Raw genomic sequence first — 13,023 nt, forward strand, 5'->3', positions numbered from 1 at the left:
AAGGGGCAGAGGAACTAGACACCAAATTGCTAACATGCACTGGATGATGTAGAAAGTTCCAGAAAAACAGCTACTTCTGCTCCATTGACTACGCAAAAGCCTTTGACTGTGTGGACCACATCAAACTATGGCAAGTTCTTAAAGAAATGGGAATGCCTGACCTATCTATCTCCTGAGAAATCTATATGTGGGACAGGAAGCAACAGTTAGAACAGGATATGGAACTACTGATTGGTTCAAAATTGGGAAAGGAGTCCCACAAGGCTGCATATTGTTTCCCTGTTTATTTAGCTAATATGTAGAATACATCATGCGAAAGGGAGGACTGGATGAATCCCAAACCGGAATTAAGATTGCTGGAAGAAATATCAACAACCTGAGATATGCATATGATACCACTCTGATGGCAGAAAATGAGGAGGACTTAAAGAACCTCTTGATGAGGGTGAAAGAGGAGAGTGCCAAAAATGGTCTGAAGCTCAACATCATAGCCACTGATCCCATTACCTCCTGGCAAATAGAAGGGCATGTTATGGAGGCAGTGACATATTTTACTTTCTTGGGCTCCATGATCACTGTAGATGGTGACAGCAGCCACGAAATTAAGACGCCTGCTTTTTGGGAGGAAAGCAATGACAACCTAGACAGCATCTTAAAAAGCAGAGACCTCACCTTGCCGAGAAAGCTCCGCATAGTCAAAGCTATGGTTTTTCCAGTAGCAAGGTATGGATCATAAAGAAGGCCAAAGAATTGATGCTTTTGAATTGTGGTGCTGGAGGAGACTCTTGCAAGTCCCCTGGACTGCAAAGAGATCAAACCTATCCATTCTGAAGGAAATCAACCCTGAGTGCTCACTGGAAGGACAGATCCTGAAGCTGAGGCTCCAATACTTTGGCCATCTGATGAGAAGAGAAATCTCCTTAGAAAAGACCCTGATGTTGGGAAAGTGTGAGGGCAAGAGGAGAAGGGGGCAACAGAGGACGGGATGGCTGGACAGTGTCATCAAAGCTGGCAACATGAATTTGACCAAACTCCGGGAGGCAGTGGAAGACAGGAGGGGCTGCCGTACTCTGGTCCATGGGGTCACAAAGAGTCAGGCAGGACTTAATCACTAAACAACAAGAACATTTAGATTAAAATATCTTATGGTTGAATGTCAATATTGATTACATATGTTTTTTATGATTTTGGTTTATTTGTGTCATATATGTACTACCACTTTAAACCCCTATGTCAAAGTAGTTCAACAGCTGTAATCAGTTGTTTTGCATGTATTTGAAGGTGGATGTGAACTGATTACGGATGAGAGCTTTCTCTCCCAGGAAGCCCATTTTGACTGGAATTGTAAGTATGTGACAGTAAAGTTTTAATTAAGTGGTATTGTTTAAGATTAATTGGAAATGAGTATGCATTTTTATATTTGAGATTCTTTACTGATAATGCTTTGGTCCTAAGCTTTGACAAAGAAACTGAGACTAAGGATTCATGCAAGCCTGGCTAGTTAGGACAATTATTACCAAAGAATAACTACACTTCAAAGGAATGTGTGAGACTTAAAGCCTTTATTGAAATCTTGCATGTAAATGGACTATATGAACTGAGCACTTCCTTAAAAGTCCTTTCAGCTTCCTTGTGGATCTGTTTGTTTCAATGAATTAATTTTGTATTAATTGAAACCTGGTTAAAAGTCATATTGTTAGATTCATAAAGTGTCATAAGAAAATTGAATAATTTTAGGAAATTTGTATTTAGTTAGATTACATGAGTTTCCTCTTGTGTGGCCACATTGAACATAGTGTGTGAGCTCAAGGTTTATTGTGGCTCATGATGTCATAACAAAGGAATGGATGGGTGATCCTTTCATGCTTCTTATCTGCAGAATTCTATGACCTTATTTCATAGACTATGGTTGAAAGAAGTACAGTAGTTGTTTAGCCAGGGCTAAGTTACTTAATAATTATGTGCCCATTCAGCTGCAGAGATACATTTGGAAGTGCAGGTGGTCATCATGACAGTCTCCATTCCCAGAACTTCAATGCCAACTAGGTACAAAAGTGCAAGCTGCTGGATGAGTTCATGTTCACAACTGAGTAGCAGGTCTTTTGGAAAGCTAATAGCTCCTAATTGCCCACTAAAGACAAACTACCATTAAATACTTTGCATTGTAAGAGGGACAGTGTGCAATGATGTATTTTTCCTGGAGAAATCCATTCTTCTCCCAGCCACTGTTAAGGACTGCAACTAAGCTAAAAGCGAATGGAGAGCCTGAGGAGGGTGGCAGTTGGTGCCACTGTCTGCTCCTCAGAAAGTCCCAGGGTGAGTCATGGCCCACTGTACCACTGCTGTTCTCAGTACCCATTTCTGGAGGATATGTGACAAGTACTGCAAATCTCTGAGGATTCACATATGCAGAGACACAGTACAGTCAGACAACTGCACAAGCACACCAGCATCTGAAAAACTGCCAGCTTCATAACATTCTGCCTGTCAGTACTTTTGCTCTTTAACAAGTTAGTAGATGTAACATGTTTTTAAAAATATAGTGGGGAAATTTATATAAAAAGTATTGGGCAAATAGATTCTATATGAAATATAGCCATCAGGGTGACCTGTCATCCAAGGGGTGGGGAGTTTATCTTGATGAGCTAGGTTGAAGCACCTTCCTTCCTTGCATCAGATTGTTGGTACTATCCCTGTGTCAGTAATGAATGGTAATCATGTGCTATCAAATAAATTCTAATTTATGGCAACCCTTTTCAAGGTTTTCTGGGTAGGGAGCACTGAGAAGTGGTTTACCATTCCCTTCTTCCAGGGACATCCTGGGACTGTGCAGCTTGTCCAAAACCACACAGGCTGGCTTTTCTGGGATGAACAGAAGAGCCAGCCTTTGGTTCTGCAGTGTTAACTCACTGAGCCTAGTCTTAAATATAATGCCTTTTCAGAAGGATGCTCATGGTTTACATAATTTGCAGATAAAGAATATCAAAAGTTAACATATACCATAATTGAGACTAAATTTCTGCCATACTTATTACTTTCCTACTCACCTAAGCTGTTGTATTTTTAACATAAATTTCCAACAATTAACATTTCTGTGAATGTAGAGAGGTTGAAAAAAACACCTGGCTATGTTGTTATTCGACAGCTATAGGATATTATATAAGTACAGAAACAAAAACACATGTGCCCAAATAACACAAATCAAATTGTTCAGCTCCCCACTGTTAGGTACTCCTGATGAATCAGCTGCAGGGTGTTCTGCTAATTAAAGTTGCAGGATGCTGGTAAGGAAATGGTAGCAATCTAGATCACTGTTCCAAGTCTGATGGTAGGTGTTTCCAAAAGGTGTAAGTAGATTACTAATAATCTTGCAAGAACATGTATTTGTCCCAATAACTCCATTCTGTTACAGTTCACTGCTCAAAAGATATATATGCTATAATGGCTGGCAATTGTTAACATTCACTTGTCTTTTCATGGGCAATAAACTGAGCACTTTCACTTGCATTTTCATGCTTATTTGGATCTCCCACATAGATCTTTTCTGGAGTGCCACTTTTTTCTGAGCAGGTGTCATCATCCTCATCCTCATCCTCCTCCCTAGGATGGCCTTCCACACTGTGTCGCACACCGTAAACGAAGTAAATAAAAAAACCTTTCAAAAAGAAAATACAAGCCAATTTTTCCACATTTGTCATATATATTCCATAATTATTTTTATAGTTCTACTAACCATTGCCAGAGCAAACATGCTTTTGCCCTGACTCAGACCTTGGTTTCATATAAAAGGCAGAGCACAAGGCAAAAAAAGTCAAGCAGGGTTGCATTGAAAGGCCTCTCTGAAGAAAGCCGAGAAGTTGGGAGGGAATGAGCCAGGCACAGCTAAACTGGGAGCTGGTTCCATTGCCAAGACTTCTCATAGAAGATTTTCTGGCCTCTTTCAGAATGGTTACCCAGAGGAGCAGGGTTGGGGAGGGATGTGGTGGGGTGGGCAGGTGACCTTGGGAAAAGGAGCTACAACAGGTAATTTGGTCCCAAACCATGGAGGGCTTCATAGGTGAGCATCAGAACCTTGAAACTGACCCAAGATGCAACTGGTAACCAGTGCAGGTAAGCCAGGACTAGGGAGATGTGATCAAACCTGCTCATGCCCACTACCAGCCTGGAAACCACGTTATGGGCCTGCTGCAATCTCTGGACCAGGGTCAGGGGAAGCTCCACATAGAGAGTAATACAGTAGTTGATCCTGGAGACCACCAATGTCCTGAGGGCGGCCTTGTCTAGATATGGGGTGGAGTTCGGTGAAAAGCTGATTAAAGTCTGCTCTTTTCATCTAGGAATACCTACCAAGTGCCATCCAAATGCTAAACCGGACCCAAGTCTCTCCACTAAGCTGCACCATCAAGTAAATATTCACCAAGATACTCAAAGCTGGCAAAAATGGCAAGAGTGGAACCTGAAAATGAACATTTTATAATTCAGTATTTTTGCTAAATGCCCAACACATCATATTAATGTTAAAATTAGATCTATGAGGTAGAGCTTGAAAAAGGACAGATAAGGGAAGGACTATAATGCATCAGTAGAAAAATCCACATACAAAATTCTACATGTATATCAGGCTTCTCAGGATCTACCATTCCTTTGGATCCTCAAAGTCACATCTGAATCTTGGAGGGCCTTCCAGAGCATGATATAATTATATAAGGTCACAACAGGAAAAAGACAGCCTATGTAGTCTTGGGCTAGGTGCACAGCTGTACAGTACCACCAGAAGAAGGAACTAGTAAACCACTTCTGAGTACTTTATACCTAGGAAACCCTGATAAGGGTCACCATGTATCAGAACTGACTTAGCATCACATAATTATTATTTTAATCCAGAAGGGAAATGGGCATAGACCCCAGACATGCAGAAATGTTTCAGCACACCACAACAAATAAGTCTAACGTTTTCAAATTCTCACAATAAAATGCCAACATTTTTACGCAAAAAAGGAATCTGTATCATCCAGAAATGAATAATCCATTCATGCTTTGTACAATATAATCAATATAGGTTTATACAAACTGAAGACAATAGTAAGTGGTACCTTTTTTAAAATTAAAAATCACAAACATAAGCTAGCTTTTGACTCAATGCAAGTCTTCCTCAGGTAGGGCATTACAGAGTGGGGGGGGGGCACAGAAAGAACCATTGAACTTGTTAAGACAAAGATCTCATTTTGAAGCTTACATGAAAAAAGATCGGCAAAGAACCTGGCCTGCACATCTCACTATTGATTTTGGAACTTTTTTCCCTACTCCATCCCAAGCTCTGTAATGCCTAACCTGGCAAAGGCTCTCTGCAATGGAAGCCCAGCTCACGTTTGTGACTTTTTAATGGTCTAATAAAGATACCACCCACCCATGCCTTTGGATTTTACACAACACAGCTTTTAGAATTGATTTATGTTTCTTTACTGTCATTTACACATAATGTACAGTAAATATTACAGTTCTCACTTCTTTTCATGCCATATTAAACTACAGTCCCAAACAACTTTTTGAGGATATGGGTTTTGTAGTACTTGTTTCCCAGGCCTTGCAGGTGTTTTGTCTCGGCCAGAGACCTAGCTGTTGTTGTGGAAGAAGAACCAAGGCCACATCTCAAGATTGATAAACATAACATTCCTTGCTAATGGCCTATCAGCTTGAGAACTAGAGACAGAGCTGTGGTAAGTTATAAGTTGGTCATGGACTTACGAACAAAGGACTGTATGCTGATTGGATATCATCAAAAAGCAGAGACTTTTTGATTTAAGTTATAGAAAGGGGAGTTAAGTAGGGGTGTGTATGTGTGAAAGTTGGAGGAAAGAAGATGGACAACAGGTTTAAAGCCTTCACTGATTAATTGGGAGATCTTAGCTATGGTGACTTAAAACAGCCTAGTCATTAAATAGTAAAACTATTTTCTAGTTAATCATTTTATTTTTTTTAAATGGGAAAGTCTTACAGGAGCTTAATTAATACTTAGATGCTTCACATTTAAGCAGAATAATTGTATATTTTTGTATTTCTTTTGTTTTATCACTTTTTACTCTTTTTGAATAAATGTTTTATATTTTACCCAAGAGCGATTCTTCGGGCAAGGGTGAGAGTGCCTAAAGAAAATGCCTTAGCCACAAGGGCTATGTTTGCTATTTTTTGTTATTTGGGTGTCCTACCTGGTAAGGCTGGTGTGCAAGGTTCAAAGTACACAGCTAAAGAGTTTTAAGCTTAAATAAGTGAGTACTTTTAGGTCTTACCCAATCTAGAGAAAAGATGGTGGATGTTGGGAACTACCAGTTTGGCTCCTTCTCCCAGTGGAATGGCTTCTCTAAGCATTCCTGACAAACTTATTTGGGACCAAATCTGCCTGAACAAACAGAGACTTGCTTCTAAATCAACATGTCCAAGATTGAACTGACACAGAAATCCTAAATGGGATAGCACATTGTCTACTACACTCAATTGATGGACATCTCATGCTAGCAAGAACAATCCAGCAGATACAGTGGCGCCTCACAAGACGATGTTAATTCGTTCCGCGAAAATTGCTGTTAAGCTAAAACATCGTCTTGCGAAACACGTTTTCCCATTGAAATGCATTGAAATCCTGATAATCCGTTCCAATGGGAACGGTTTGTCATCGTAAAGCGAAAATTGCCATAGGAAACATTGTTAAGCAAAACGCGGTTCCCAAGCGAAGACAGCCGTCTAACGAAACAGAGACCATTAAAAGACTCGCATAGCGAAGCAAGACCAAGCTGTCAAAAACATCGTAAAGCGAAAAACAGGGACCTAAAATTTAACCGTCTTGCGAGGCAAGGTCCCTAACATCACTGGTTCTTAACCTTGGGTTACTCAGGAGTTTTGGACTGCAACTCCCAGAAGCCTTCACCATCAACTGTGCTGGCTGGGGTTTCTGGGAGTTGCAGTTCAAAAACATCCGAGTAACAAAGGTTAAGAACCACTGCCTAACATCATAAAGCGAAAATCGCCCATAGGAAACATTGTTAAACAAAGCGCAAGATCGTTCCGAAAACCTCATCGTAACGCGAATTCGTCGTTATGCGAAGCAATCATCTTGCGAGGCATCACTATATTTGTTACCTGGAGCTTCCCTTCCACTGAAAGAGTGGGAAATTATCTATACCACTTTCAGAGTGAAAAAGTGGAGGAGCTTGATCCTGGGATCTCATGTGGAACAAATGAGCTTTGGATTCAGTGGGTCTGAATCTATGCTGCCACTGAATGCCCTTTTTCAGGGTCTAATACCCGCAGAAGTGTCATTACAAGAGACAGAGGCCCATGGGGTTTTCTACTGATAGAAACGGGGTCAATGGGCTGGAGCTCCTGTCAGTCTACAGAGGAACATATCCATTCCATTCCCTGCTAGTCACTGATCTCAAGGTTAGAATTATCTGTTAACCATCCATATGGGACTGATTAAATTTTGCACAGACCTACATAGGAATAAAATATTTTTTTGGGGGGGGAAGGGAAATCACAGGTTTCTTTCTCTGAATAAATCTTCTTAGAAGTTACAGTCTCTCATAGGTACTGCCAGCCAATCAAAACATTTACAAATCAGTTGATATATTAACAACTATGTTTTGCAGCCCTCATAAAAAACATTTCTGCAGTTGAGGTGACATTTTATAAGTACCATCATTTTTGTTAAGCATAAAAAGAATAACTACTTTAGTACATTACATGATAACTAGTGTATTGTATTGTGAGTGTCAAGATCTTATACCACTAAAACAGCAGCAGTAATACTACCGTGTTTTCCCGAAAATAAGACAGGGTCTTATATTAATTTTTGCTCCAAAAAATGCATTAGGGCTTATTTTCAGGGGATTTTTTTTCCATGTATCTTCTTCACAATGGTGAAAGGCAGGGTTTCACTTAACTGGGGCTTATTTTTGGGGTAGGGCTTATATTATGAGCATCCTGAAAAATCATACTTATTTTCAGGTTATTTATTTATTTATTTATTTATTTATTTATTTATTTATTTATTTATTTATTTATTTATTTATTTATTTATTTATTTATTTATTTATTTATTTATTTATTTATTTATTTATTTATTTAGGGAATCAGGGTACCATGTCATTAAAAGCACAGCTGTTCATAAAGCACCAACATTTTTGCTAAGCATTCCAATTACTTAGTCGTCCTCCTTACCATGAATGCCACTTTCTGTTGATTCTGAGGTTGCCTCCAGATGAAAAGTGTCGTGGTGACAAATAGTACAAAAAGAGCTAGGAGGAGGCAGATACTCCAAAGCTCCAGATTGGCAAGAAAACGAATCCCATAAGTGGTCAGAATGCTTAAGCCGCAGACCAGGAGAGCTAAGCAGAGAACAAGAAGGGGAACAAGAAAAAGACAGATTGATTTACTGTTTTAAAGTCTGGAATGTTTGTGATATACTGTATATAAATAAATATTTGTCAGTGGCAACAAGTGTTTCAATTTTTATTTTTATTTTCTATGTTTTTAAAATTGATCTGCCTATAGTCTGAATCAAGCTTTCAAAACAGAACTATGTTACTTGCAGCCACTCAGAGAACACAAACCCTTCTTTTCCTTCCTCAGGTTTCTACATCTAGGATTTACAACAAATTCATTATCATATTTATAAAAATGATCCTTTTTGTTTAAATACACTTTTGCTTATTGGCTGATCAAAGTCAAAAAATGTTTCCAGCTTCTAGACACATTTTGACTTACCCAGCAGACCTACAAGAATGCTAACCATGGCAGCAGACTGTTCAGTTGGCAAACTGGATGGATTGTACAGTATTTGTAGGCTAAACCTCTGCCCTGGTATCATGCTAATTTGGGATTCACTTGTACATTTACTTTCTGGTCCAGCAAGAGCTTCTTTTTCTTCTGAATATTTTGGTTGCTCATAATTTAAACCAGGTTGGTACCTGTGTGAAAACATGAACAAAAAGGATGCTTACATAAACACAGGCTCAAAGACAGGAAAGGAAAGGAAAAGAAAAGAAGAGAACACAAAATAAAATGTAAAGACAGTAGAACTGCAGTATCCATGGGATGAATAGCCATGATTTCACTTATCTACTGCCTGAAAAAAAATAATAATGAAATAAATAAAACCTAGAAATATACATTCCCAAGGTGCATTAGCAGGGCTAGCCAGTAGATGGAACCAGAAACTATGCTATATGCAGGTGGCATCTCCAAGGGACTCAGCTTTGGGTGAAATGGAGAAGCCACGTTTGCGGGTGGAGGGGAGGCAGTAAGTGGCAGTTCCTGGTATCAGGGAAGCCTCATTTGTTAGCAGGAGGGTAGGAAACCTAGTCCTTTGGCACAACTAGGCCAGGGATCCCTCATTCAACCTTGCTTGGATACACTTATCCACTTATTTCCAGCATCTGCAGGGGGAGGCTTGGAACTGATCCCCTGTGGATACTGCAGTCCTAATGTATACTCCAGAATAAATTATTTAGAGATGCTAAACCCATGAACAGAAGATATCTTCCACATAATGTGCAACATTCGTTCACCATTTGTTTAGCTATTTAATTCAATTCATAAGCCATATGCCTTTCTCTCATGGCGCAGCTTCCCCACTACCACCCTCTTATCTTCCAAGAACAGCTCATAGCTAGAATGATCACTCCACGTTCCTCAAAGTCTTAAAGAGAGACAGAATTTAACCCACAAGGCCAATTAAGCCAGAGTAATTTGAGATACCTATTAATGTTAAGCACGTTTGTCTTTTGAGCTATGACAGGAGAGATAATGTGCTCCAAAATTCTTGCTCACTTAATTCGTACACGATACCCCCACACTCCTGGAGCCATTGGAAACACCTGGCATTGTAAAAACATGCTATGGTCTGTGAAATAGCTGGAGTACATGTGTATGTGCACATACGGGGTGAGGGAAAATGAACAGAAAGATCGAGCAAGCAAAAAAGAAAAGAGGGAAAAACCCACACATGTACTGACAGGTTTCGTTTTCCATAAGCAAGTGAGTGTTGTGATTTCCACATTCTTTTGCAAAGAGATAGGGTGGGGGGGTTTGCACTGCTGAAAAAATGGTGTAAGGTAGAACCATATCTATCTGACAGAAGACTTGTGCCCTAGAGCAGTGGTCCTCAACCTTGGGCCTCCAGATGTTCTTGGACTTCAACTCCCAGAAATCCTGGCCAGCAGAGGTGGTGGTGAAGGCTTCTGGGAGTTGCAGTCCAAGAACATCTGGAGGCCCAAGGTTGGGGACCACTGCCCTAGAGTGCTTGACAGGGCATGGGCTTCCAACTCCCCCAGCTGTTTTCCATTCCTTTTGGGGAAGCAGTGCAGCATTTCCCCTCAAATGAGTGAACAAAGATATAATTCTATTGGCATGGGAGAAGGAAAATGTACTGCCACTTCCCAATAGGTTTCCCACCCACCAGCCACTTTGGAAGGGCAAAGAAGGGCCTCCTTGCTACCATGCAAATGAATGGAGGAGTTTGTTCAACCATATTAATAGGAGGTAGGACAGCGTTCAGACAAAACGCTGGCTCTATGGCTTGGAAACGGGGATGAGCACCACCCCCTAGAGTTGAACACGACTGGACAAAAATTGTCAAGGGGAACCTTTACCTTTACCTTAGAATAGAAGAGAAGTTCACACACTGAAAAGAAAACTGTTGATCCAAGAATCTTAGGCAGGAGAGGGATTACACTCCTCCATTGCTGTCTTGCAATACTAGAGCCCCTCCCCATCCTGCTCTGCCAGACACTGGAAGAACTATGCCATATACATTACGGAAGAGAAACCAGCAGCAAGAGCAAAGCATACACTATTTCAAGCACTGCACAACTCCTGTAAACAGAGAATATTAATTGCTCTAGATTTTGAATGAATTTGCATTCCACCTTTCTCTAATTAAATTGCTGTAACTCTAATCTCCATGTGTATGGCATGTTGTCTCTTGATATATCTTTGAAACTGAAATAAAAATAGCTTATTAGACAAAGCTGCCTTAAAAACAATTATTAAACCACAGCTGGAACTCACCTGAGAATAAGAACGCAAGCTGCTACCAGTGAATACGCAAGAAGTGTACCAATGGACATCATATCTACTAGGGCTTTTAGGTCAAAGAGAAAAGCCATTATAGCTAGAAGAATGAATAAAACGTAATTTGTATATATATATACTGTATATAAATATTACACAAACTGTGTAGTTCTTGCCACTCTATCCATGAACAGTGAATGTTTGCCCTTAGACCCTCAGGGCTGTCTGCACAATTCATGGCAAATCATCACCTTATAAATTATGAAAACAGTTATGTTTAACAGCCAGCATCCATTTCATATTTTGTAATGTTTTTGTGGAAAATACTCATTCAGAGGAATTTTACTGAGTTAATTCCCCTTTGAAATTTGGTAACATGAATGTTTACAATTACTTTCAACTATTGGTTTGAATACATATAAAGCTTATTTTACATGACAAATAGCACAATTTTAAATACAAGCATAAATGTAATGGGCAAAATATACTGCGTAACCTGCTGATAAGTATATCACATATATTTTAAAGTTAAAATGATTTTCAATTTCATACATTTATACCACTATGGATAAGGAAACTCTAATGCATCCTGCACTTCAAAATTGTATTTTTTACACATCATTTAAAGACACAGAAACCTGCATGCAATATTACAGTTAGTGCAGAAATGCATGATAGTCCTTCCCTTGTTCGTCCATCTTGATACTATCTGCCTGGTTGTTTCCCTTTTTGTAAATCTCAGCCGTTCTATTTATTACATGAGAGAGAAAAAATAGCCAGCAATTAATTACTGGCTGCAGTTGGTCTTAACCAAACTATTTTGTTTTGTTTTTTATTTTAAATGTCAATGTCTAATCTTAATACAGTGGTACCTCGCAAGACGACGACCCTGCTAAACGATGAATCTGCATAACAATGACTTTTTGCGATCACTATAGCGATTCGCAAAACATTCCAATGGGGGATTTTCGCTGGACGTTGATTAGCTCTGTGCTTCATGAACCGTTTGTTTGCAAGATGACAATTTTTTCCATTGATCGTCGGCTCCGCAAAATGGCTGCCCTGTGTTTTCCAGACCCATCACAGGGCAGCCATTTTTACAGCTGATCGGCGCTTGCAAAATGGCTTCCCTATGGGCAATCTTTGCTGGATGACGAGGTATTTTCCCCATTGGAACGTATTAAACCGGGTTTCAATGCATTCCAATGGGGAAAGGGTTTTCGCATGATGACGATTTTGCTAAACAGCGATTTCATTGGGATGGATTATCGTCGTCGTGCGGGGCACCAATGTATGGTTCAAAAGAGAAGGACTATCCATGCCATATGAGGATGGAGAAGATGAGACAAAGAGTAACACACCTTTCATGACACATTCCTTTTTGTAATTGCTGGATGTGGCTTATGCAGAATATTAACTACAGCAGTTTATGTAGGAGAGCTTTTCATGAATATTGCACAAAACGTAGGATTCATTGGCAGAAATGGAAAAAAGCAGGGTTTTCCCAAGGCATTCACTTATGCTTCCTTGTTTACACATGCACAACCAAGCATAATTGGTCACATTGGAGAAGAACTTTTGAGAAGATCTCCAAGGAGTTTCTTCTTCTACCACCACCAATAGTACCACCACCATCATTATGTCTTTGGATTAGTCAGCTGTTTCATTCCCAATTCACATGCATGGAAAGTTAGCAAGCAGGTTCATCTTTTCACAGATGGATGCATGTGAACACAGGGTTCAGATCTCAGTTAAGCGAGACCTGAGTTTACAGAGCTTACCAGCAATGAGCCCTGCTGTCAATGTGGCAGCAACTGGAGACTGCCTCTTGCTCACTTTGGCAAGAAATCTAAAGAGTAAACCATCTCGTGCCATGGCAAACAGAATGCGGGGCAAAGGGAACATAGAGCCCAGAAGACTAGAACAAAAAAAATGTAATTGTTGAAGTGCCATAGT

The 13,023-nt window shown here is 39.9% G+C and overlaps 1 protein-coding gene across 2 annotated transcripts in view; it reads right to left on the minus strand.

The window, feature by feature from the left end:
* Positions 1-421: 421 nt before the first annotated feature.
* Positions 422-13,023, minus strand: part of SLC7A2 (solute carrier family 7 member 2) — an 81,905-nt gene continuing 69,303 nt past the window's right edge. The window contains exons 8-13 of one of the 2 annotated variants that reach the window (XM_078394641.1): positions 12,849-12,985; positions 11,065-11,167; positions 8,761-8,963; positions 8,215-8,381; positions 4,348-4,456; positions 422-3,655 (exon numbers count right to left, since the gene is read on the minus strand). In XM_078394641.1, the coding sequence (XP_078250767.1) occupies positions 3,456-3,655; positions 4,348-4,456; positions 8,215-8,381; positions 8,761-8,963; positions 11,065-11,167; positions 12,849-12,985 (919 nt within the window). In that variant the 3' untranslated portion in view covers positions 422-3,455. The remainder of the gene's footprint in view (positions 3,656-4,347; positions 4,457-8,214; positions 8,382-8,760; positions 8,964-11,064; positions 11,168-12,848; positions 12,986-13,023) is intronic. The other variant, XM_078394640.1, reaches the window with a different exon arrangement.

Source organism: Pogona vitticeps, chromosome 5, assembly GCF_051106095.1.
Source record: "Pogona vitticeps strain Pit_001003342236 chromosome 5, PviZW2.1, whole genome shotgun sequence".
NCBI classification, from domain to species: Eukaryota; Metazoa; Chordata; class Lepidosauria; order Squamata; family Agamidae; genus Pogona; species Pogona vitticeps.